The 27,440-nt window shown below is 41.9% G+C and overlaps 1 protein-coding gene across 2 annotated transcripts in view; it reads right to left on the reverse strand.

Annotated features, from left to right (window-relative positions):
• Nucleotides 1-14,392: 14,392 nt before the first annotated feature.
• Nucleotides 14,393-27,440, reverse strand: part of ankrd50 (ankyrin repeat domain 50) — a 34,776-nt gene continuing 21,728 nt past the window's right edge. Inside the window, exons 4-5 of one of the 2 annotated variants that reach the window (XM_071546717.1) lie at nt 16,486-20,030; nt 14,393-16,169 (exon numbers count right to left, since the gene is read on the reverse strand). In XM_071546717.1, the coding sequence (XP_071402818.1) occupies nt 16,489-20,030 (3,542 nt within the window). In that variant the 3' untranslated portion in view covers nt 14,393-16,169; nt 16,486-16,488. Of the gene's footprint in view, nt 20,031-27,440 lie in introns of both variants that reach the window. The other variant, XM_071546716.1, reaches the window with a different exon arrangement.

A 27,440-nucleotide genomic window follows, 5' to 3' on the forward strand; every position in this document is an offset into this window, starting at 1 on the left:
ATGTTTGATGCCTGCATGCAAATTGAGAGTATTTGATGGCAAATTGTAAAGTCATTGAAATTGAGTGTTTGATCAATTCACTTTAAGAAAGTTTTCACCCACATGTACTAGCAAAAGATGATGATAATGTCCACATGTAGTTTTATAGTGTTGAAACTGTCTACTTTTGAAAGCACAATTTGACAGTCCTGGACCCCAAAGAAAATACATTTTTAACAACATTGTGCAAAATGAGTTAGGAGATGGTATAACTTTATATTAGTGGCATATGGCCTAAGTCATACATAAGGCAAGAAAAGGATATTTGTGTCACCGAGTGGTTCAGACCTTTAAAACCTACAGAACAGCATAATCCCGGAACAAAATAATCACAAGAAAACAGCAGTCTCACAACAGAACTTCTGGAAACCCAGTACAGCATTTTTAATAGTCAATAGCGGACAAGGATGGGAGTCACAACTGAAAAGGCTCGCTGTTAACGTGTCCTGTAATGACTTCCTTGGGTAGCACAAGGCCACAGCACAGTAAATTGAATTTCATTGATGTCTCAAAGGTGGTGGTATAGCCTGCTCCTCTCATTGTATTCACTATGTGAACTAATTTCCTGCTTCGGCTACTTCCAGGCTATTTCATGCCAAGAAACACAATAATAAATGTGCAATGGATCAGAAATTTAAAAACAAACAATATGATCGATAGATATATACTAGATAGATAGATAGATAGATAGATAGATAAAATGTTCAATGAGTTGAAATGTTTTATAATAGCTTAATTTAATAAATGGTGATGGGACCATTGGATCAGTACACAGCGTTCTTCATCTTATCTTGTATGAGTAACTATACACTGGCATCTGCTAAAGACAAATAGAGCCTTTTTTAGCAGTAGAAGAGAAGATTAATCATCAATGTCAATGTATAAAATGTTCTTCTGGGTTTGATGATTCGTTGTATGGGTAGATTTCATTGACCTTGTAATTATCCCAAATTATTTAAAAAAATATATTACAATATTGTAATGATGAGTACATGAAGTTAAGTGAAGTCAATACAGCCACATTTAAATAAGGCACAGTCAGAGTTAACTGCAATTTGGAGGGTGTTTGAGCAAAGAGTTTCAATTTTCATGAGAAAACAGCTAAAGCATCTCAATAAAGTATATCTCTTTAGTGGCAAAATACATGCAGATTGGTGTTTTAGTTATAAAACATTTCTCAGAGGCAGAGCAGCTCTGGATGCAGAAATAATCTCATTAGTTACACTTGAAAACCAATTAAATACCACAGTGCAAGTAAGCTAACTGGCTAACCTGAATCGCAAAGAAGGAAGTGGTCAAAATATGAATAACAATATAGAGGGCAATGACCTATTTTTTCTTTCATTCATGACATTGCAGTCATGATCTTAGACAGCAGCTAGCTAACTAGCAGATAGCTGTAGTAGGGTGACCAGACGCCCCGTTTTCTGGGGACAGTCCCCGGATTTGGTGCTTTGTCCCCGGCTGGCACTGTCCCCGGAAATGTCCATGGATTCCCCCCCTGGAGGCATTAATATTACCAGGGAAGTCTGGTGATATTTTTCAACCGGCTGGATGGGACTAGTATTGCAGGACAACGTTGGTAATACAATCTAGTACGTTATGAGTTTAATGCATCTGGATGGCAGTATTGCTTTAAGTGGGGCGTATTATTTCTGTCTGATTCCAGGATATGCTTGATCCGCACAGGATTTAAATTACTGATTCGCTTTGGTATAAACTACGTTACCAGAACTCCTCTAGCAATATTAAGTGCCAGTGATTTTCTCTGGCTACCGCTGTAAAAATTTCTGTATTGTTAGTGTGAAATCTGACATCCTGGGTAATTGTAATCCCGTCTGGACTGATATCTGGCATTTCACATAATTACCAAATTATGTGGACCACATGTCCCCGGATTTGCTCCCAAAAATCTGGACACTTTAAGATATATGCTAATATGGCGAGTGTGAAATTATCGTAATCTAGATAACGCAATATGGCTAGATTGCATTTTTTTCAGTTAGAAAGAGCAACAGACTTCATAATATTAGCTTCCTCTTCTCTTACTTCTTCTCTTCACTGGGCTTCAGTCTAATGTTACATAGCCAGAAAAAATGTGGTTCTTTGCCATCCATTGAGGTTTAATTCAAACAATGAGATTATTTCTTCCTCCAGAGCAGCTCTGCCTCAGAGAAATGTTTGTGTGACTAAAACGCCAATCTACAGAATGCACTCAGATGAGCCAATTGCTGAACAGCCAATTGCTGAAATAAAGGATAATTTGTTCAGTTCATGGTTTCCCCCCAAAGACACTGCAATGGCTAAACAGGAAACCGACGATTCAGGGTAACTAATTTTTTCTTCTTATTCATTGTCCAGTTTTGACAAATCATTGACCCATGTCTCATTAAGAATTCTCTGTCTTTCCGTTCATTCGCTTTCCAAGCAGCCTGAGCAGTAAATTGTTGCAGGGGCGCTGATGCACGAGAACAGCCAACCGTCCTAATGGGGGACATGAGGGGGTGGTCTGCTCTCTGAGGGCCTCTGCAGACCCTTACCTTGCAGTTATGACTCAGCCATTGAGAACTGGCTGCTGTTCGCTGCTGTTTTTTCATGGTGTTGAAACATGTCGCTTAAATGTGTCTTCACTGTATAGCGGCATTTCAGCATGAAACTGAATGGTTGTCAATAACTATCAGGCAGGAATGATGATACACCAGTGATGTAACCTGTGCAATGTCTTGTAAGGATATGATTTTAATGATGGTCGTGCTATAGGTTGAGGCTGAAGTGGCGGAGAGTTTGCAAACTGTTATCTGTGTTCATGGAGCAAAAGTCTTGCAAATTTATAAATGATCAGTCTTAGTCTTGTTCTTTGACGTAAACAATGAATTTCACATTTAATTTGGAGCAGTTTATTCGAACTTTACAGCATTTACTCATTTAGTTTGGTTTGTTTAACCAGATGAGGACAATGCCATTTGAATTATAACAGCACTGAAACGCCTTAAAATGTGAGTCTCAGTCCTCTAAAAAGAGAACTGCAGTTTGGTTCCTTACAAGTCAGAACGTAATCCGAACCAACTACAGGAAACCCCAAAATGCAAGGGATTATGGATATAAAGAGAAAGATATTGACATCTGATAGCCAGCAGTTCTTCATGCTTGGAAAGTCTGGCATAACAAAATGAAGCCTGGACTGATGCTCATATTCAGCTGTTTCTTCATGTGTTCTAAACTGGTATGACTGGTGTAATGGCAAAGGGACAAGTCCATCATGCTTCGCTAAATTTACAAGTGTCTAGAAGTGGATTTGTGTTGACCTCATGGGATGACAGGTTTCCCAAACTCTGTCCAATAATTCAGCTACTTGTGAGTCCGACATGTGACTTTTTTTTTTACAAGCCCTGGTTTGCTTGTAATTGGGCAGTGTGAACATAAACAAGTCAAATGCAGAAATGCAACAAATTCAACTTTTCCTGACCAAAAATATCATTACGATAATGTCAATCAAATACCCCCTATTATAACATTCAACATGAAACTGTTATTCTGTATATCTGCTAAAAAATTGTTTACTCACACAAAAACACTGATGAAAATAGCAAAGGCTCTTTTAGCACAACATGCAATTATACAGCGATTTTGTATGGATATATTGGTTGTGTTTATTGCACTGCATGTTTTAAGGCTACAACAAACAGGCTTTAGAAAGGCTTTGCAGAGCAGCAGTTAAGGCGTCGTCTTTGGTTGAAGAATAAAACTTTGTGAGGTTTCAAAGCTGCTGTCGAGGTAAACTAATTAGCATTGCTTTGCACTGCAAAGTGTGTCTATGTCCACCAGTCACTTCATTGAGTATTGAGTCTTAAAGTCCCACTGAAACGGAAGTTAGAGCATCTTTAGCTTCTGTACTGTGACGTATTTCCCAGTGAAATGGAATATTTGAGCGGTGTACAGTTACAAGAGGGATTTAAATCAAATCCTTCGCATTTGATTGGACCACTAAACAGTGGGCGGGGCTTAGAGTTTAGCGCGATACGGAGCTACAGAGAGAAACGGAGCTACAGAAGACTGTTGGCTCCACACACACCAGGTTGAAGAATGATTGATGGGTGGATGTCATGATATTATTGGTTGAAATTGGTTGGTTCATGCTTACGTAAGCACATGGCATATTTTGTTTTACAAGAAGAAAACATGATTGGATTTTGATATAAGAATACAAAGAAATTGATTTTTTGTATTTTTTTTTGCATATATTGTTAAATAGGTGCACAATATGACCAGGGATGTGATCTAAAAGGGTTAAAAATGCATTTTTCATTTCATCTCGACTTTAACATCTTTTAAATAAGTGATATACCAATAAGATATACCAGTAAGATATACCAATATTGTGAGATCATTTCTGGTGATCCCAGAATTGAGATATTATCACTTGTTTCATGTTAAACTGTATTAGAAACAAAAACGGTCCCACGCTTGTTTTGAGAAAAGTAATGTGGTAAGACTCAGTAACTGATTAAATTACTTTTAATTAATTTTTTTGCAGTGTGTATTCATCATGTGGCGTTCCTGCAGTGTTATGCATGTGCCATCTCGTTCACTTATATAATATCCTGAAATGCCAAACCTCAATTTAATAAAACAAACATTATGCTGACTACTTCAGTGTGTAGAGGTTATTGAGGAATTGATCCTCAAGCTATTTGATAAAGTTATGCGGTTTATTAATTATAGGTTGATTTATTTTTTCTCCCGAGTAAAGCTCAGAGGCATTTTAAGTAACTCAGTAAAATCAACCAAAATGTGTGTACACATATACAAACAGCAATTTTCCTCTTGACTTTGGATAACAAAAAACAATAATTAAGAATCTAAATTAATCTGTTCTAATTAATCTGACTCGTTGCAGTTTAAAATGCTATAAGGGCGGTGACTTTTCCCTACTACATATTAGCAGGAAAATATTCAGGCTATTCATTCGGAGCATCCTTCATTTTTAGCACGATGCTCTCCACTATCAATGATACTGAGGCTTGACACCCATTCCACACGACACCTGGCTATCTCTTCTTCAGAACCTCTCTGACTGCACATCATTGGCGTAAACAGATAGGAAATGAAGGGCAGGATCTCGCCTGTAGTTTCATTTATATGTTAATCTGTCTGTGGGCCTTGCGTGTGGATTTGAGTGATTCCTGCATAAGGTTTGGTAATGAATTCGGCTGGACATATTCTGGCGGCCGTGGAAAGCCTATACATCCTTGTAGCGTTGAAGCAATCCATCATTTGAGAGGTTTGGCAGCACGTCGCCCCTCCAGACTCCATGGCTGTTCCATTTATTTAAAAGAATACCTGTAAAATATCTGTTGAATATAGAACAGCCGCCCAACTGCGGTTAACTTCCGTCATAAATCCAGAAGACAAAGTAGGAATTTGCCTGTTTCCAGTGCACATGATTGACTATACCCCTCCGTCCCATTCAGCGGCGTACGGACTCTGAACGCTAAATGTGGGGAAAGAAAGGCAGAAACGGGAGATTTTTCACAGCCCGCTAATGCAAACGCATACCCATAGAGGGCTATCGCTGGCATGATGGATGGAAGCTTTTGCCCGACGGCAGAAGAGGAAAAAGGTTTTGGTCGGATTGTGCCGTTTCCTGCTCTGAAACATTATTTCAAAGTGCTTTCAACACTCAAAGTGAACCGCGGCTCGGATATTGTTTTCCAACAGTGTTATATGGCATATTCCTTCTCTGGTTCTCTCCACCTGCACACACATGTGTAACGTTATAGTGTGAACATATGCTCTATCTATCTATCTATCTATCTATCTATCTATCTATCTATCTATCTATCTATCTATCTATCTATCTATCTATCTATCTATCTATCTATCTGCCTGCCTGCCTGCCTGCCTGCCTGCCTGCCTGCCTGTCTGCCTTTCTGTCTGTCTGTCTGTCTGTCTGTCTGTCTATCTATCTCTCTATCTATTGTCAAGTCCATTGTTATTATCCCCAAGAGGGAAATTGTGGGTGGCAGCAGCATCCACATTCGAAAAACAGTTTTAAAACACAACAAAATCACACATGGAGAGAAAAACAAAGATAACAACATAACAGTAAACATGTTGTCTCCCACCCGTGATGCAGTCCCCCTCTGGGCCAGTCAATAACAAACATGTCACCCTGTTTTGACCTGTAATTGTAGCGCCCCCCCGCCCCCCCCTTGGGCCGACGAGCGTAATTTTAAAAATAGTGGAGCGCAGTGGTGAGATGCGTCATTCCCCGAAGTTTTGTCAAAATCTGATCAGCGGGGTCTGAGATATCACCAACAAACAAACAAACAGACGGACGGAGACCGATCCATAGTCCACCCCCAGATTTCATTGTGGAGGCTGTAAACACTCTCTATCAAATCTACCAAAGCATCCTAGCCTTATTTAAAATACCACAAGGAGAGAGAGAGAGAGAGAGAAACTCTTAGATCTCGCTCTGCCAAGCTGCACAGCAGTCCATCTTGCTCCCACACCAGTTCACTCTCTTCTTGGTCGGGCATCGACAGATTCTCCCCTGGCTGCCTGCCACGGTTCCTAATGAGGTCAGACTCCTGCCTGCTTGGCTGCCCTGATCAGCAATGTGTATGTGATTATGTGTGTGTGTGTGTGTGTGTGTGTGTGTGTGTGTGTGTGTGTGTGGTAGAGAGAGGCATAAAGCGAACAAGACAAAGAGAGACTCACAAAAAGACAGCGAGAGAGAGAGAGTGAGAATGTGTGTGACATCGAGAAAGAGGGAAAGTGTGTGTAAGAGAGTATAGTTGTTTGTGTGTGTGTGTGTGTGTGTGTGTGTGTGTGTGTGTGTGTGTGTTGTGTAGGGGGTGTTTCTCTCTGAGGCAAAGGTACTGACCTGGAATAGGGGTAGTGCTAATGAAGGGAGAGAGAGAGAGAGAGAGAGCGAAGGAGAGATGTGAGGGGAAGTCCGGGGTTGCCAGGTCAGGCCTAATTCACATTTAGGGGAGTGCCGAGTTGGAAGGTCATGCACTGGTTGTGCTGAATAGTGGCCATTCTCAGGGGTCAGTCACACACAAAGGGCCGGTCAGTCATTTGCTTGGTGGTAAGTGAATGTCAGCGACCATTACCAACCAATGCTGCACTGAAGTAGATTGGGGGTTTTAGTCATACAAACATTTTTCAGAAATAGAAATAATCTCATTGGTTGAGCTGAACCTCAATGGGTGGAGCCAAAGAACCACAGTTTATCTGGCTAAGCAACATCAGACTGAAGCCCAGTGAAAAAAGCAAGGGGTGAGAAAGGAGGAAGCTAATATTATGAAGCCTAGCACTCAACTGAAAAAATGCAAACAAGCCACAGTAAGTTATCTAGGTTAGCTAGTTAGCCTAGCTGACCTTCCAAGTTCAATAGCCATACTAGCCCATAGCTTTCTAGGGAACATAGTTAGCTAGCTGCTGACCTTCCATCATGAATAAAATGGTCATGAATGAATAAAAAAAAAAACTGCCAATTCGAATTTTGACAAGTTCCTTTGTCGGTCTGCCAGTTAGCTTATTGCTACTTAGTTCTTTGACTCCGCCCATTAAGGTTTAACTCAACCAATAAGATTATTTCTGCCTCCAGAGCAGTTCATATAAATAAAACTTCAATCCGCTATGCATTATCCTAGCTTTTTGTCTCTATTGCTAAGCATGACAGCATAATAATGTTTACATTTTCTCTTTTCAAGAGCAACAGTGAGTAAGCAGGTAGGGGTTCAGTGCCTTGCTCAGAGACACTTGTGACATGCACTGGCTGTTGCTGGAATCAAACCTGTGACCTTACTGTAACAGGATGATATCTCTTTCTATTAGGCCATCCTGCCACTTTCAGTATGGATGATGCAGTCTTACTAGAGAATTTTTGGCAACATGTGTCCAGTAGTCTTTGTTTATATCATGTCATGTTATGTTTATACATTCATATACAGCCTGTTTCAAAAGGTATACATGTGTATTAGGGTTAGGGCTTGACTTCATTAGTGTTCCTTTAACAGGAGATGAAAATGTCCGTTGTATATGTTTGTATAAACCTAAAACTATTTCTATTCTATCTTTATTACTTTTATTGTTTTTATTGCTGATTATATATTCTATTATATTCTATATTCTATTCTATTTTTAATTTTTCCCCTGCTGTATTCTATTACTTCTGCTGCTGCAGCGACCCAATTTCCCCGTGAAGATGATTCATCTTATTTTATCTTATCTCACTGCATCTCGTGGCTTTGAATAATCCAAATCAACGTATTTGCACCAAAATTGCCACACAGAACCTGATATCTCCACGTTCAAGTCTCATCCCTCCACTAAAAGTCTTGAGTCTGTTGATTCACATCTGCTGCTGAAGTCAAATCAGGTCAAATCTGTTTGTTAAGCGCTTTGACAAAACAAGTTTAAATACTGGCAGGAGCAAGACAGAGCAAACACATTGCAAATTTTAAGCCAAGCGGACAGAGCTTGTGCCAGAGTCTTTGCTTTCCTGCGTTTGCGTGCAAATTGCCGTTCGACAGTGTCCATGTGTGATATCATGTGGCATCCTCGCCCCGGCCGCCATGTCATTTTAATACTTCTCCCTCCGCTGTGTGCGTCGCTGATACGCAGAGAAGCTCTTTGTTTCGTCTGCAGCGCTCTCCGTCTGTCCCTGGGCCCCGTTACACCCAACACTTTGATTGGGTCGACACACGGTGTGTGTGTGTGTGTGTGTGTGGCAGCAGCAGCAGCGGCAGAGCAGAGTTTTGTCCTGAGATGAACTCTGCAGCAGCCGAGAGAGAGAGAGGGCTGGTCGCTGCTGACGGAGGGAAGAAACAGAGGGAGGGAGAGAGAGAAAAACTGACGACAAGAGAGGGAACGATAGAGGAGAGCGAAAGGAAAGGAAAGGGAAAGAGAGAGTGAAAGAGCAAGGAAGACAGGGATATGAGAGAGAGAGAGACTAGGGAAGTGAGAGAGGAAGAGAAAAATCTGACGAAAGGAGAAAGAACGACATGCAAGAAATGAAAAAAAAAGTGAAGGAAAGACACATTGACAGAGCCAAGAAAAGGCAGAGCAACAGGAAAGCGAGAGAGAGAGAGGAGAAGGGAGAGAGAGAGGGAGAGGAAAAAACTGACAAAAGAGAAGGAAAAGGAAAGAAAGACCAGGAAGAGAGAGAGAGAAATCAAGGGAAAGCAAGAGAGGGAGCGAGAGACATAGAGAAAGACAGGGAGAGAGAGAGGAGGGCAAGGAGTGGAAAAAACTGGAAAGAGAGAGAGAACGATGAAGCCAGGAAGAGAGAAAGAGAGCGAGAGAAAAAAAAACTGACAAAAAGTAGAAGGGAGAGGAGAAGGGCATGACAAAAATGAAAAAAAAAAAAAAAAAAGGAAAGAGAGAGAATGTCAGAGCCTGGAAGAGAGAGAGAGGGAGAGAGAGAGAGGCATGAAAAAAGAGAAGCAAAAGGAAAGCGAGGGAATGACAGCCAAGGAGAGAGAGAGAGAGAGAGAGAGAGAGAGAGAGAGAGAGAACCTCTGCCAACACTGTGAAATTTCCTCAACTCCCGGCGATAATAGCTCTGCATAATAAGCCGATTTAGCTGCTCAGTACCAATAAAACACCCAGGTGGTGCTCACTTTTCTCAGCTTGACTGGCAAACGGCATGTTTCAGACGAATTTGCTTCTCATTGTCTGTTTGTGCTGTACCCATAATGCTCAGCTACAGTAAAAAAATGAGGAAGTGGAGTGGAGGAGGAGGGGGGGGGGGGCGCTGTCAATGATCATTCCCAGCTGCTTCTTGCAGATTCCACTGTCCCACATACAGTATCATCGCTGTTGGGTGAAAGCCTCGCAACTCCCAGTTTTGGTGATTATTATGGCTTCACTTCAGCTGAAGGGTTGAAGGATTACATGCTCCTGTATGAGCTGAGAAAATGCTGCGACCTCTTGGCCTGATGAAACCCTTTAAAACCCACGGGATAAAGTTAAAAATGCCTTGTCTTCAAGCTATAAACCAGGCTGTTTTTCTTAGTTCCTGAAAAGTTGACATTTTGGAGATACAAGGTTTGAGTCTGACAGCACCGATATGAAGGACAGAAAGCAAGGAGCTATGAACTGAACTGGCTGGTTTACAGGCAGCCCCCCTTTGGTCTCGGACGAGCTATAGACCTTTTATTGTGTATAGACTGTTTATTGTCCTTGGCTTCAACCGTAATGATTAATGATGCATAGCATGGCGGTCCAGTATAGCCAACTCACCCAGAAGTGCTTTGTCTCTCCAGGCGACAGACATTTTGACTCTTGGTCGTTCTGTCAGGTGGGCTCCAGATCCCACTCGCAGTACAGTGAAAGTAGAACACCTGTGTGCATGCTGGGCCACTGTGTTGAGCTTCAAAGAGAAAACAGGTTTTCCATAGAGAGTCGATGAAAGCTTTTCATCCACGCTCCTTGATGAGAGGCTGTAGGGATTATGTAAACAGGCAACAAAAAGGAATACAGTATGTATAATCTCTGATTCTCCAGCTTTGTTGGCAATGAGGAGCTGCATTATTGTCAAGCAGAAACTGCCTTCAAAGCTGTCTTTTTTTTTTTTTTAAAGCAAGGCTTGTTTTCACATTTTGGATTCAACTTTTGGGTTGACGCTGCACTGCACCAGAAAGAAGTTAGGAAGGTACAAGTCTTTGAAATTCTTCCTTTTGTGAAAATGTCATTCATAAGGGTCTATCCATTCCTTTTGATAGATGTAAGAGCATAAATGTATTTCCTTTCCTTTTATGAAAACAGACTTGCTCAAGCAGGTCTACTTAGCCGTGTTTTCAACGCTTAGCTCCTGAAGGACTGGTGAATCCCCCCCGTCTCCACCTGCTGTACCACACTGACACACATCTAGAATGGCCTTGCTCAACTGAAAAACAGTGTCTGAACCGCTGCCAGTAAGGAGAATACAATTCAGCAGACTGGCTGTCACAACAGCATCTGAGACCAACTTCCTGATTACTGCTTGCTGGCATTGTGAGAGTCCAAAAGTTTATAGGTGCAATAAGTAAGATTTTTACTGCCACTTATCACAAAATGACTATAATATATCTGCAGGGGGTTGATAGGATTGCTGATCAGTACCAGTGACTCAACGATTACTTCACCAGCTGCTGAGATTTCTGGCTTTCAAAACTCACTTTCCAGCCTGTACTCTGTTTTAGAACAAAAACTTCCCACCTATTTTATTTCAAGACACTTGTGTCAATGTTGTTGCAATCCCTTGGTCATCGATAGATGTTGATAAGTCATAGATTTCTTATGCCCCTTTAAGATGCTTGGAATCTGTTATTTGACAGCTCCTATTTGGTGTTCATGTGAATAACTGTATGAACGTGAAACAAGGTTCTGCTGCAGAAAGAACATGGTCAGGAAACCCCTTTCCTGGATAAATAACGGTTAGAGAAACATCCCATTAGTAGTCGGGGGGTTGACAGTTGACTGACTTGTAGTTGACTGACTTGTAATTCAGGTGAGACAGCATAAGATAATGAGATGGGTTCATGTATTTAATATCTGTCCCAAGGTTACCTCCTACCACAACAACATAAATCCTCCTTCAGCGAACATAAATCAAAGCCTTTTCCTCTTCTGGATTATTATCTAATTGCTGTGAGTTTGGAAAATATTCACCTTTCTCAGCACACAATTTATGATCATTATGAAAACGCTCCTGCAACAGCAACTCCAGCCAATCTAATTTGAAACCCGGTACAATAAAGTGCTCTGCATGGCTGCACTTGTGTCATTATAAAAATGGATGAGCGGACTTAAATACCCCTTTGTAAGATTTCTCCATGAGTCTGCCACTTGGCTGCTTCCTTACCAAACCTCTACCAGCATTGATTCGTTGAAGTCGACTATTTATGCTTGTACAGATGCCAATTTCCCAGAACAGCAGTTAATATTTGGAAAAAGAAAATGGTCTGACAAGACATTCACTTTAACAGTCTCACTTGGGCACTAACTGTGAGGGGTCTGTTGGTTTTGCCTAATAACAACACACTATTACATATTCTAATATCTTTCCATCACTTTGTTGAAAAATCTGTCATGCAAGCAGATGTGTCAAAAACCTGCCAGATGTGTCCATCTAAGTCACTTGATTGCAGCATTACATGAAATTCAGTCTGTGGTGGCTTTTCCACTCTGCAATTATAATCAGGGACGTGATCAGAAAAACAACAAAGCAAAAAAAACTGTAATCTTATTAGAAACAAATGGAAGCTGTGTGTCCAAAAACCCTGAAAACCTGAAATCTTGTATATATTTTTCAACATTCATTTATCCAGGAAAGATTTACTGAGCACATATGCTGCCCAGTACCACTATAGTCTACTCCTGCAGCTTCACTATTCTGGCTGGGGGTTCCAACCAGATTTTCCCCATTCTGTGTTCTTGTGTATTCTTGTGTCCCATGTTTGGCTTAATATGGAACAGCCCAAGTACGATTCCAAAACAAGTTACAACACCAAGGGCAGAGGACGGATAAAGATCCCCTAAGCACTTGCCAACCTAGGATGCATCCAACGGTGACTGACAAGAGCGAATATGAAGCCCCAAGATTCATTGCAAAAACGATGACGTTCACATCATGTCCAAATGGTGCTATAGTCTGTTGTCCAGAGTCAGTTGAATCAGCTGGTAAACGAACAGCTGTGTGTCTTATTGCACGATGTCAAGCACACAACCCATCTCAAACTGTAAACATGCGTTCTCTCGCATTCTTGAGAAGTTCTTTCTCCCCAAGACAACTAAGGGAGAACGTTCTCCATAAGGACACAAGTTGACTTGGCATTCCCTGACGTGATAATCACCTCATGCCTTCAAGAGCCATGTGCATACAGGTTCTCTTTCCAACCAAACAATAAAGCAGCTGATTTCACTCATTAGTTCCTCCTGTCTTGATGAAAGTGCTAATCAGAGAAATCATGTGTTGAAGTGTTTTGTTGGAATGAAAACCTGCATACGCACAACTCTCGATGGCACATAGTTGCAGGCTACTGGGTTAAAAACTTGCTTCTGGAACAAGTGGGCCACCACTGCCTCCATTTTGTGTATATTGTGTGGGAGCTTGTTAGCGCTGTATCCAAAACAAGGGTATGGGTGGAGAAGAACCAGATGTGGCCACTGGCAGACGGTCCAAGGGACAGAGACATTCTCCAAGCTTGGACACTCCACACTACATGACATCATTACCAGACGGTTTGCTCATTGACACCCATCCTCCAACCCTCTCAAGAGCCAAGGTAGAAGTCCAAAGAAAAAGTTCAAAGACCAATTTGAGCCTAAGACTAATCTGACTGATCAATGTAACAACTTCATCCAATCCTAATTGTTTGGGCCAAATGACTAAATGCTGCTCATTCAGTTACATTCACAGCTGAAGAGTTCTAGAACACTATGTATCCATTTTGAAAAAAAAAAAGAATTATATCTCTAAAATATAGAGGACCTTGTCGGTAAGCATATTCCTGCTGACAACCAAGGAATCCAGTTACTTATTATACATCTCATTTGGGAATGTAACTGTTAAAACTGGAAATTCTTCAACAAACAGTTTGACATCTCTGCAATATAGAGCAGTCCAACATGTCTGTATTTCGATCTCTCTTGCAGCATGCTTTTGGCTGAGATGAACTGAGTGAACTGGCGGGAGGGGGGGCTGTGATAGCGCTTGGCACACTTCTCTGTTCCACTTCAGCTTGATCCAAGTGCTCTGATGCCTGCAGTGTCCTGGTTTGGCCCTCCACCATCAAATGACCAACAGTGGAGGAAGGATTGACAGCACAGTCTGTGGTTTTGCAGACCCACTACAGGAAAAAAAATGTACTTCATTGAATAAAAATGCCTCTGGATTCAAAGCAGACATTCATCCACGAGGTAACAGAGTCAGGAATGGATGTGAAAGGATATCTACTAGGATAAATGGCCAATAAATGACTGCTGTCAACACAGATTTGTCAATTTCTGGTAGCTGTCTAGTGGTAAGTCATCCCCCTTTCAATCTCCTACCTTCCCTATTACTTGCCATTTTATAATCCATCTTAAAAAATGCAGACTTCATGAGAGTTAATGGTGCATCAGTGCCAACACAAGCTATTCTGTACCAGGCAAATCAATCAGCCAATCAGTGTTGAATCTAGGGATATGTAGCACTTCAAACCACAGAAGTCATAGAAGTAAAGAAAAGAATTAGAAATACTTATTCATCTTATTCATCATAAATCAAATCACTGCATTCTTAATTTTATGTGAATTGTCCATATCCAATATTCATGCATGAATAAAGCAGCGAAAGACTTCTTTTCCAGCAGTAAAGCAAATATGTTTATTAAGCACTTTAATATACATCAGAAAATTCCACTTCATATAATACAGGAATTCTTTTTAAATGAAAGTTGAATGTACATGGTAAGCTATTTACAATCCAATCATTGACAGTCAAATCAAAGATGACAGACAAAACACAGGCAAGACAAACAAGATAACTGCTTAACAAGACTATGTTTTCCAACACTGCTTCTAGACCTGGTCCTGCCTTGAATCCTTCCATTGACCCTTCATGGCATACTTTTGAGCTACTGTTGTACTGAAGAGCTGAGAGCTTTGAATAGGGCTTATAAGTGTTTGTGCATGCGATAGGTTTCCACCCTCCCAACCCCCTGCTCTTGGCAAAAAATAGCTCACTGTTAACATTATGAAAAGCCTGCAAAAATATGACACAGCCTGTAAACGCTAACGCAGCTCCACATCGTTCATGAGAAACAGATGTTTCAGTTCCCCCAGCGTCACAGTGGAGCACCTCCTCCCTCCATCTCCAGTGGGGTTAGGTCCTGTTGAGCTGATATGCAGCTGCTCACAGGGAGGAGGTGGGACAAAGTATGTTGTTTCAACTTTGGCTTCACAACTACGCATTTCAAATAATGCTTTCAGACCATAATATTATTGAAATCTACAAGTTGTCTTAATGGCTGAACCCCTTTGAGCTGTTTTCTATCATGCCCCTGAAAAGACCAGCGGGAATTACTGAAACATATTAACCACATGACAATAATAAGGGAAACAAAGCTTGAATTTTGTTTCTTGCATTGCAGTAGGTTATACATGTAACTCTGCGGACAAATGCATTTTTTTAAATCATTACTTTCACTTGAAATTGTTGCATTTAGCACCAAACTCTTGCTGACGGTACACAATGGGTTATTTAAATATTTTTAAATGCACGCACAAAAATATAACACACAAACAACTGAAAAATCCCATAGGGACAAAATGAACTCACGGATTTTTTACATTTTCAATGAACTCTCCCCCTCCCTTGGATATCTGTAATAATACACAACGCACAAAGCCAACAAAACTGGGAGTCCAAAATAACTGCAGGCAATTTTTGAACACAGCACCATGGTAGAGCGTACAACACAAAATGTAGCAAAAGTGGCTTTTTTCCAAAAATAAATATGCTTGTATATACTTGTGAAGTAAATTGCCATAGCTATTAACATATTACACACAACATAGGTTTAGCACACTGATCAAGGTTAACACAGATTATTTGGGGTCTCTAGAAAGGCAGAGTATCAATGCTCTTAATTTCATACCATGGCATCAATTACTTTTATGTCCTCTGGTTTGATGCGACAATGTACTCAGTGGCACATTGCTGTCAGTGTGAAAAAAAACTGCAGACAGAACGAACAACAAATGCAATATAAAATAATAAAAAAGCATTGGTACGTTTCTCTTGAACAATTAGTTTGATAAAACACATTGATGGGGGTACAGGGCGAAGGGAACAAATGCATGTCTGTCATTTTACTCTTTTAAAAGTGCATACACTGTTTATTAAATAGCAATACATTAAATTAAAATGATAGTGTGCATGAATACATGAAGAAGGCTGTAACAGATGTAGGCACATCGAAGTATCAGTTCACATAAGCCTTAGGCAGCAATCAACAATCTTCCCTAGGTATTTTTTGAGGTCTCCCACTGATGAGTGGCAAAAAATAAAATCATTTTTTATGCAGATGAAAATAGTTGCTTTGGCACATTCCCTCCAATGTCTGCATGACGAATGGCATTCAGCACATCTGAAATGGTATAGGAATGATTTAGGTTAATGCTTTGTTGGAGAAAAAAGTCTGCTTGGCCAGATTGAGGCATTCTTCTGAATGCATCCATCATGCACATGTCTGATGAAGTCCAACTAATGATGGCTCTATTGAGTGCAATCCAGTAAAAGCTAAAACGTCCTATTAGCCTCTATATTTGACACTGGAAATGAACAGACAAGCTAAAGCATTGCCTATGTGCTGTCTCGTTGACCATAATTTCAACTTTGAGACAAGAGGAGATGTATTTCAACGAGAGCACATTAGTGGGATTAGTTTGAAAAGTAATTCTTACCAGCTATAAAGGAGTCTCCTTTTTGTAGTTAAACCCGGGGTCGGATCCTTCAATCTGCAGTTTCAGGGCTTGTTTAAGGCTTAGCTCAGTTTCCCCTATGGGATAGTTCTCCAGAACATCCTGGTGGCCTCTGTTCTGCACAGTCCGAGGAACTGATACCCTCCCCAGGAAAACCTGATTGCCCTGTAGATGGTAGTTGGGGTTGGTCATAATGCCATTCCTCTTCTTTTCAGAACAGCTCTGCTGTTGAATAAAGAATTGATCTTGGCCCTGCCCCCCGTCCTGCTGGATTGAACCACCAATCATGATTTTACAATGGGGATCCTTCACTGCAATGTTTGCTACCGCTTTGTTGAGGGCAATCCTCTTGTCAAACTGGGTCATCTCATACTCCAGAACCTGTCCTTGGGTTGATCCGCTGTTCTTGAGTTTTTTCTTGTCTCCTAATGCCCCTTTACTATTCGATGTCCCATTTCCGGTCTTACTTCCCTTTGTTGACTTAAGACCAGGTTTTAACTGTGTCCAGTCAAAATCGTTGGATGGAGATGATGGCTGCTGACCAATGGACTTAGTGGTGGAGGAAGGGGACACAATAGACTGTCGACTCCGGCTGCGAGGCAGGGAGTGCTGTTGGATTTGCTCTGTGAATGTCAGTCCATGGAAACTGTCTATTGGCACGGTCTGCGCTGTAGCTGTGGATGAAGTGGTTCTCAAAGAGGAGTTCTTTGAGCTCTTGAGGGAATTATTTGAGAGGGAGGACTTCTGTCTGTCTACAGTGGAATCGGGAGATTCTGATGGGGAACTGAAAGCGTGGACAGGTCCATTGGGTAGACCGCGCCCAGACGACTGCATATCTCCAGCTCCAGTGCTACCAGAGCTACTTGATTTGATGGTGAGGGACTGCATTTTGCCGGTTACTGACAATGGTGTTTTCTCTTCCATGGTGTGTACTGGGGAGGGGTTGCAGCCATTCAAAGTTGTGGCCCCATACTTCTCCAGGAGTTTTATGATCATTGAATGGCCGCCTTTTGCTGCCACTCTCATTGCTGTGCGCCCAAACTGGTCAGCATGGTTGGGGTCAGCACCATGCTCAAGAAGTATTTGCACAACATCAATGTGGCCCTCCTGGGCAGCTATGCCCAGTGCTGTTGCACCCTGGTTACATGTATGATCCACATGTGTGCCATTGTCTATCAAAAACTGCACAACTTTTGTGTGGCCTTGCCAAGCAGCAGACTGGAGGGCAGAGCGCTTCTCGTTGTCACAGGAGTTCACATCAGCGTGATAGTTTATCAGCAGCCTTACCATTTCTACATGCCCTTGCCAGCAGGACACGTGGAGGGCCGTTCTGCCCTCAGTGTCACTAGCTTCCACATTTGCCCCATTTTCAAGGAAATACTCCGCCATGGCCAGCTGATTCTCAAGTGCCAATATGTAGAGTGTTGGGCGTCCATCTGCATCTTTGTAATCTATGTCAGCGCCGTGGCTCAGCAGCAGTTCAACAATATCCCTGTGGCCTTCCAATGCAGCCACCCTGAGAGCATTCCTCCCATCATATCCCCTCTGGTCAATGCATGACTTGTTTTCCAGAAGAATTTGTACGCAGTCGTAATGTCCCTCTTGCGAAGATAATATCAGGGGTATTCTACCGTCGTTATCTACCTCTGTACAACGAGCACCTTGCTCAATAAGGGCATCGCACACTTGGCGGTGGCCCTCAAATGAAGCCATGTGTAGCGGCGTCCAGCCAGCATCGTCCCTGTGATTCTCATCCAGACCTCTGTCCAGCAGAGTTCGGACCACCTCTACATTCCCCTGAGCAGACGCAATGCTCAGGACAGTCCTTCCCTCACTATCGATACTATCAACAGCGGCTCCCCAGAAAAGCAGTGTGTTGACAACAGAGGCGTGGCCCATTGACGCAGCAGCAAGTAGAGGGGTGCGGCCATTGTTGTCTGTGTGATCCACATCAGCTCCACCTTCCAAAAGCAGATCAACTACATCTACATGTCCTTCATAGCCAGCCACAAGGAGAGGGGTCATGCAGTCTTTGTCACAGTGGTCAACCTCTGCTCCCCTGTCGATCAGAAGGCTTACAACAGAAGCATGGCCTTTACTTGCGGGTACACAGAGAGCAGCAACTGAAAGGGCAGTCCTCCCATCCACGTCTTCATGATTAACCTCGGCCCCATGGTCCAAGAGGTGCTCGACAATCTCTCTGTGTCCCATGTATGCCGCAGCAATGAGAGCTGTTCTTCCTTCATTGTCTGCCTTGTTGACCTCAGCCCCATGTTGAAGGAGGTTCAACACAATGTCTTCATGACCTCCCCAAGCGGCAGCTCTCAAGGCCGTTCTACTGTCAGCGTCGGCACAATCCACTTTGGCACCAGCGTAGAGTAGAGCAGATACCACCTCTGAATGTCCGCCCCAGGCTGCTGAACGAAGGGCGGTCCATCCATCATGATCTGTGTGGTTTATGTTGGCCTCACAGCCAATAAGGCAGTTGACCACCTTGGTGTGGCCCTGCCTTGCTGCAAGAGTAAGTGCCGTTTGTCCGTGGTTGTCTTCTAGCTCCATGTTTGCCCTTCTAGATATGAGCAAGTTCACCACGTCAAGGTTTCCACTGTACGCAGCGTTGGCCAGCAGAGTTCTCCCATTGGAGTCACACTGGTTCACGGAGGCCCCATTGTCAAGTAATGTCCGTATTGAGTCCTCTCTTTCCAGGGCCTGTTGCACAATACATGAGGCATGGTCATCCTCATTGTTCACGTGAGCGCCAGCTTTGACCAAAAGTTGTAGCACCTCCTGTTCTTTTGGTATGGAAGTGGTTAGAGAGTCTTTAGCAGGAGTACCATTCCAAACCATCCAAAGAGCCAGATTAAATGGCTCAATCTGCAGATTGGAATTGACAAGGTGCAGGGCAAATTCTTGCACTTCGAGTGGTTTGAGCTGCTTGGCCCGGCAAGTGTAACTCATCGCCAACATCCTATGCCCCTCTGCTGCATTGCACAAGTATTTCTGGGTGCAATGCTTAACATCCAGTAGCCACTCTGCAAAACTGTAGTGAAAAAGGATTTTAGTACTCCCAAGGCCATCAACCAACAACTTGGAGAGAATGTCCATTTTTTTCTGAAACTCTTCCATGGTCAGAGTCATGTTTTTGGTCCAGACCGCATGGTACAGTTCCTTGACCGTGAGTGGCCTGCAAGTTGCCAGGATCACATTGAGGATGGGCTGGACTTTGGCAAACTGTTTCCTGACAAATAGTCTCTGGCAGAGCCACAAATAGAGACCATTGAGTGTGCCGGGGATGTCACGGATTTCGCGAAGCATGATGAAGTTCTCCACCACGCCATCCAGCACACGCTCCAGGTAGAGGAAGCAGCCGCTGCTTTTGATGTGGAGCTGGTTGAGCATCTCGGCCGTCTCCTTGGTCAGATGCTGCCTCAGAGCCTCTTCCTGATCCAGCCTGTGGAGGATATACTGCTGGACGTCCTTGACAATGTAGGCCTTGCGCAGATCATCAAGGCTGATTTTGCGGAATCCTGAGGAAGATAAAAAGAAAGGTACATTAGATGAGTCTGATTACAGAAAATGATTAGAAAATTAAGATAAGATAAACATTTCAACACACATTTCAAAAATAACTTTGGAAATACATGAGCAATATAAAAAGATATAAACTATAAACTGTCAATGAATGGCAGTGTCAGTAGTAATCATAGTTGATGGTGAGCAGTGTTATTTTCCCCACAGTGCCCCTAGAGTCACAATCTGAAGTCTGACCTTGAGATCATACCAACTATTTATCCACTGATCTTTTACCTTCAGATAATTCGCTTAAGCCATCCTTTAATTTCCTAAGGCACAAGATAATTAGCGCTAAAGCCATGTTGTTAAAATAAAACCTTTCAGAGGAATTGAGAGCATGACCCCTCTGGTCGCTGGCAGCGGTCAGTGCCAGAGTTCACTATCAGTACAGCCTATGAAGGACTATGGAAAACAAAAGCAAGGCACCAATTGGTGCAATACATAGTATTTGATGCAGAACCACTATCAATTGTAATAATTTAGAAAATTTGCATGTTTGGGAAAAAAGAAAGGCAATAATTTCAGAATTAACATATTTCATTGAAATATATTAACACCACAAAAAGCAGAAAAATACTCTGGACATCTTGAAAAAAAGAAATGGGTAAAAAAAGATCAACCTCCTTAATACTAAAGCAGGGTTGATTGGCCACTAAACCCATCCATTGACTGTATAGACTATTAGTGCTTAATCAGCAGGGGCAAACCTGCGGTAGAGGCTGAAGATGTACAAGAATTGAAATGGAGAACAAGGGAGACATAATTTCCATGCCTGTAGCACATCAATGGCCTGTTAAACATCTCTCCAGTGTCTCACTCATTATCATGCTACATGCTCTCAGCGCAGACCTTTAGAAATCCTTCTGAAAAAAAGAAATATCACCATGGGTCTTAATTAATGATCGTTAATGGGAATTCCTCTCCCAGACAGTGGAAAAATAGCCCCATAATAGCCTCCGCTAATGGGCATTAAGTGAACTTTTCTTCATGTTAAAACAATCTGTTCATGGTCTGCATAGCCTGCAACCCAAGGGCAGAGAGAGCATTTTTGCATACTTTTATTTACAGTTCCCATGGTTCTCAGGCTTAGTGGGGCAAGAAGAAAAAAATCAGCGGATGCTCCCTCAGTGTTATTGACATATTTCTCAATGACTAACAGGTTTCCTACACCTGGGAAAAGGGGTTGTTACAATACTGTCATATCAAACTGCTTAGCTGTGTAACAACCTATTGCAGACCTGTGCTTCCTGAAAAAAAGGGGTGCAATTTTATCTCAGTCTTTAAGTGTACATGCCCGTTAACATTTTCCTTTGAAATGAAGGTACCTTATTGTTTGTAAACTATTCATTACCAACTCTATGTATCAAAGTTGAATTCTGACAGGAAATTACTTGAAAAGAATACACATGAATCAACACCAAAACGCCCGTCCTTAAGAGTAACTTAGATGGCATTGATTATATAATACAACTTTTCCCTGTGCAGAATATGAATCACACTTTGTCACCACGCCTGAGGCACTGCTCTCTTCATCTGACTGGTATTGTGTGGGTAGAAAAGGCTGTGAAATCTTATTCCACACAGGGCCAATGGTAACCACACCTGGAGAGAAATGACGAACCTCCCCCAATCGAGGCTATTGTGTAAGGTTTTATAGAAAAACAAATACAGCCTGCGAGTTCCCAAGCAGGTACTGACAGCTTGGATAACAGACCCATTTAAAACAGCAGGAGCAATGGTTTATCTTCATCACCCACTTCTGAATCTTGAGTATTTGGCAAGATAAGCACACCTCAGTTCAGTGGGCTTTATATATAATAATATAAGATATATATGTAGAAGATGAAATTCTAGCATTCACACCTTAGATATTTAGAGATAATTTATTTTTATCCTTTGATATGATGGAGAAAATGAGAGAATCAATGAAACCCACAGATTCTGTGATATTTTTTTTGTTGGTTTGGACTTGGTCATAGGCACAAAATTCATACAATAAAACCTTTTATGAATGAGGGCTGCTGTTTCCTTTATATTCACTTAGCAATGATGTATCACAACAGCCACACCACTGCAACCCTAACCCTAAAAACACAAAACAAATATACTGTCAGTTTTTCGGATTAGTGCTTTTATCATAAGGTATTCAAATGAGGACAAGTTTAACTCTTCAACCTAAACTAGAACCAAAACTGGGACAGATGTGAAACCAATAACCTCCAGGCACTGCTACAAGGAAAAATGATTAAGGAAACATTCAGTCCATATTACATATACTGTATATTCATGTCCACAGATGTAATTTAATGTATGGTAGAGGGGCTGCTGTGCAAAGTGTCCAATCTGACAAAACAGTTTATTCCTCATAGCAGTATCACTTTCCAGCAATGTACAGTAAGCTCACTCGATCATTACAAGAACCCAGTGACCCTAACCCACTTTGATGCTGCCATTGTTTTCAGTGACTATGTGGATTTTCCATTTCCCCCTCCCTCTCACAGGCTCCATGACCTCCTGCTCCGGCTCCCAGCCTCGTCCTGGGAGTAACAGAGAGGGAGGAGTCCAACACCACAGGAGACACACGCAGGGTAAAATGCATGCGCAGTGGAAGTTTTAACACTGACAGAAGTAGAAAGATACCAAAATAATTGGGTCCAGTAGAAGCACTGATACCAAAGTTACATTTTACTCAAGTCAGAGTAAGTACAAGACCAGGCAAGTAAAAATACTCCAGCATGTTGTTACTTTTGAGGGCTAAAAATCATTAAGATTTTGTGTATATTCCAAACCTTTCCCCCCAAAATCTGGCAGATTAGCCATTTTGGCATTTGGGGATGGTTCCTGTCAGGTATAAATCAAAAGCTATAACAAAAGTTAAGAAAGGTGATGTTCCAAATGACCTTAACGTGCAAAAGTAGGAGTAAATACAAAAATAAGGTAATCTTTTTAAGAAGAATGAAGAAGACTAGCCTCTTAATATATACACAAGTAATATTTATGCAAAAAAGCAAAAAATAAGCTCATAGCCCACCAGGCTATCAGAGCATGTTTCATTTAATTTTTTCGCACCTTTTTTTCTTAATACTACTTCACCTTCTTAATGAGCTTTTTTGAGGTTTGCAAGCCTGGTGATTTTGATCTCCAAAAGCCAGCCAACACACAATGACAAGTGCCTTAGTCAACACAGGCGAAGTATCAAACGTTTTCATTCACCATTTCATGGTCAAAAAACTGTCACTGCATGAATGGCGTTACCCCCCACACGTCTGACTCTCTGACGCTCTGACGTCAGTGACTCTTCCTGGTCCTCCTACTCCTTCTGGACCAAATCCTTCTTTGGGCATTCTGGGATAGCTCCAGCTGGGACAGGAAACCCACGAGCTGAGAGGGGGGAAGAGGCCATTAAGAGGGGAGAAGGAGGACAGAAAAACTTCAGGGAACCAAAAAGAAAAAACTATTTTCATCCAGCAAGTGACTTCAGCAAAGCGTGACATTTTAATATTTTGTCTTGATGTTGGATTTTGATTTGTTCCATTCGCTGAGGGACTAAGAAAAACAGAGCATGTGCATTACAACCCCATTCTGGGGATGTTACTGTCTCATGAATATTTTGACAGGGGAACAAAAGAAAAATGCTTCCATGCTGTAGTTTTATGATAAACAGTTTCTCCTACATTCCACGGTCGCTGACACACCAATTATGAAGATACACAGACTAGGAAAGCTGGAGGAGGGAGAAGGAGTCAGAAATTTGACTGCAGCTACCATGAAATAAAGCGCTTGCATGGATAAAAAAGCTTTTTAAAATCAATTTCTAGGGGCCAAGAGGAAGAAAAAAAGAATTGAAAAAGCAAGGGCCTCCAGTCTGAACATGCCAAAAAAGACCTTTCTTTCAATTACTGTAAATGGTGGAAGATGACCTACAATTTCCACTTGAGTCACCGCAGACATCACTTCATAAGGCCTGGATCTCAACTGTGAAGTCATGGCATTATCATTGCCCTACTATTGCAGATAAAGCACTAAAGCAGCCACAGGGCAAAGGCATCCAACCAAGTATTCAACGGCTGCGCCATGTGTTGTCATGTAACAGGAACTACTATTAAATACTTTGCAAGAACTCTTATTGGCTACCAATGTTCAAATGCTTTCCAAGAACCATTTTCTTTCTCTCCAAAACCCAACAGTAGTGAAGACCTAGATTTTGCACCATTACAAATGGACTACACAAACTGTAGCTGAATATTGTGTGTGTGTGAGTGTGTGAGTGTGTATGGATGGTTGAGAGTCTGAACAAAGCGACTGCTAAACAAGCAACAAATGACACATTCATCAGGGCGAGGGATGCAGCTCCCGAGTACAGGCCTCTGAGCCAGCTGCTGCTCGTTACGGAACTGGATACCGGCCACAAGAGACAGAGCCCCACGTACAAAAGAGGGACTGTTTGCCTTCTAGATTAATTTTTCAGATGACAAACGAGGCAACGTGTATGTGTGTGTGTGTATGTGTGTGTGTGTGTGTGCGCGCGCATGTGTGTTGAGAAACTAAACGTTCCAGCTCATCAACCAGGATTTTAGAATGGCAGCGTCTCAGATTCAGCACGTTCTTTGCGAGACACCATCTTAAGTCACAGGATCCAAAAAGAAAACAGAAACCCAAGCCTTGTTGCCCTCTCCTCAAGCGCTCCAGTAAACCCACGCTCGACAAACGTCTGTTCGACAGCTGCAGAGTTCCCAGCTCCAAAACATAAGAGCGCCAACCTCCTGAACACAACTATGTGGATGAGAGTCAGCTCCAACGGTCTGCAAACAACAGGCCTTTGAAAAGTGAGCTGCCATTTCATATTTGAAAATGATGTTCCTCGTTTGATTATATACCATCTCATTTATACTATTCAACGGAAGAGTGGAGATAGCATATTCTATTTCATCTTAAATGAATGTGGCTCATGCACAAGTGAGAAAGACAAAGCCAAGCAGAAAGAGGCCTGGACTCTAATGAGGACACTCTTTCAGCTGTACAAAGATAACTCTTGGAAGAGAGTCATTTTTTGCTTAGTAACTACATTTTATGTGTCAATTCTATTCTTGTACCTGATATACGAAGCACCACTAGGCGAGACACTGTGAAACGATTACGCTTTAACAATTAATTTGTGTTATGCTGGAGGCAAAGCACATGAAAACATCCTTGCCCAAACATGCCTCATGTTGAATTTCAAACGGGATGCAGAGGTTTTCCAGTCAAACCTGTTGTGGTGTAACTGAACAGGGCTGGGAAGGCAGAGGGGGGCAAACAAAAATTACAATGGGAGGAATACATTCAAAACACTGACAGCACCGCACAGCTTTAAGTCTGCAATCTAATAGTCTTATCAAACCACCTGCATGGAAAAGGTATGACACGCCGGGGGAATACATCCATCAAAAGATGATTTATGCGGAACGTTGCAGAGCCCACAGCCAAATGATGAAGGTTTTTTTTTTCTAACAGCAAAAGAAATGAGGTTCTGTACTTGAGATGTGTTTTTGAATGAAGGGAGCTCATGAGGATGGTGACATGAGATTAACTCATAAGGCAGCACACCTGGTCATATCTATGTGCCTCCACTCAGTCTATCCCATAATGGATATCTACTCTAAGTGAGTTGTCACTATATATCATGGAACTTCTTGATAGAGTACAGCTGCACAGATGACTGGAAATTTCATCCAAGAGAAAAGATTCCGATAGAGAACTACTGCTAAAATAACAGAGTGCTAACATTTTTCCACTCATGCTAAGAATACACAGATCAAACATAACCAACAGTATATAAATAGTATGAACTTTATTCAAAGTGTTCATTTACCAATTGCCTTTTCTGCAAATTCAGGAAAAAGTAGTACTAATGTTAGGGCTTTTATAGCCGATAGTCACTCCTTTCTTCTGTTTGATGTCTTGCTGCATGCTGTTTTTCAATTTTTGCACTTAAATTTAAAAAGGTCAGATGATCTTTTATGTGCTAAATAAGTTTTATGACCCTAAGAACCATAAAATCCATTACAAACCAACTGTGTCATTTCAAAAATGCATGGTCGTCAACCTAATAAATAAAGCAGTTTTTCTACATTCCTATTTACTTTTCAGAGATACAAGGCCTTGATGGCAGCGATAAGCTCTAGTAGTCCTGGGAGTTCCTCGCCCCATAGAGGATCACATTTCCCCAATTTCTCTCCATGTTTTTGTTCGTCATTACACTGGCTGACCTCCCAGCGACCTCATTTGGCCATATCGCCACATGCTTCCATTCACCTGCACAGCAAACTACTCAGTCCAGCATGTCAGTCACGTTTTATTAGCCATGCAGTCAAATAACCCATTATCTGCGATCAACATGCAGCGGCAGGAAGGTCTGGAACCATTTTGGGTTCACGGGGAAATGTCCAGACAACAGAGTTTTAAATAAGTTCAGCACATGGAAAGCTCACAGAGCTCACTGTGGAATCAGGTACTTGCAAAGTTATCCTTGGCATGCAAGTCAAGAGGCAATGTGGGATAAAAACCCCCGTCTTTACTTTAGAGCCCGCTGCCCCTGCAGCAAAACCAGCCAATGACGTGCCAAGAATTCCACTGCATTTATTTCACCTAAAGTCAAATTAAGACCTAATTAAAACACCCTTCAATTAAAGCAAAAGCTGACAAGTCTCGCTCTGTACCACAGCCTAAAAAAAAAATGCCATTCTCAAGTCTATAAAGCTTTGGCAGGGGCATGCCGCATACCAAAGGGCATCACCTCAGAGGGAAAGAGGCCAGCCGGTTCCTCTGCCATGTTTAGAATCATGTTACTGCAGTGCAGCACCCAACGTGTTATAGATACAGACACCGTAGACCTGTAATTTACCTGGCTGTCAGACTGCATAGTGGTAAATTACAGTATTCAGCAAGGATTATGGTCTTCAGCTCATCCCAAGTGAGGCTCAACATGCAGCCTCACCGACGACACCACATACATGAATATGAACACAAATCTTCTTGTCTGCATAAGCCAATTTCAAGAAGGGGGGTAAGCTAATGAAATATGCTGTCCTTGCTCATCTTACCCATCTTACCCAGGCATCGAGGTACAGAGACAATCAATACTGAAAATTCAAAGAAGCCAAGATGAGAATGTTTCTATTGGACCTTGGTGGGTGGAGGCATTTGTTAAAGGTGCTCTTTGGTTTGGTGTCATGCAATTGTGCTTCTCCCTGATGAAGGCCAGGGTCGAGTTGTTTTTAAAATGTTCTTTTGAACTATGAAACAAAGGCTTTTCAATATTTCTGCTTGAAGAGTACCTTCCCTTTTCAATATTGAAAATTGTATTTTGGCATCTAATCCCTCAT

Source organism: Centroberyx affinis, unplaced genomic scaffold (assembly GCF_046629955.1).
Source record: "Centroberyx affinis isolate AG114_WGS23_722 - 3 ecotype Tasmania unplaced genomic scaffold, CSIRO-AGI_Caff_v1 ptg005393l_1, whole genome shotgun sequence".
In the NCBI taxonomy this organism is placed as follows: Eukaryota; Metazoa; Chordata; class Actinopteri; order Beryciformes; family Berycidae; genus Centroberyx; species Centroberyx affinis.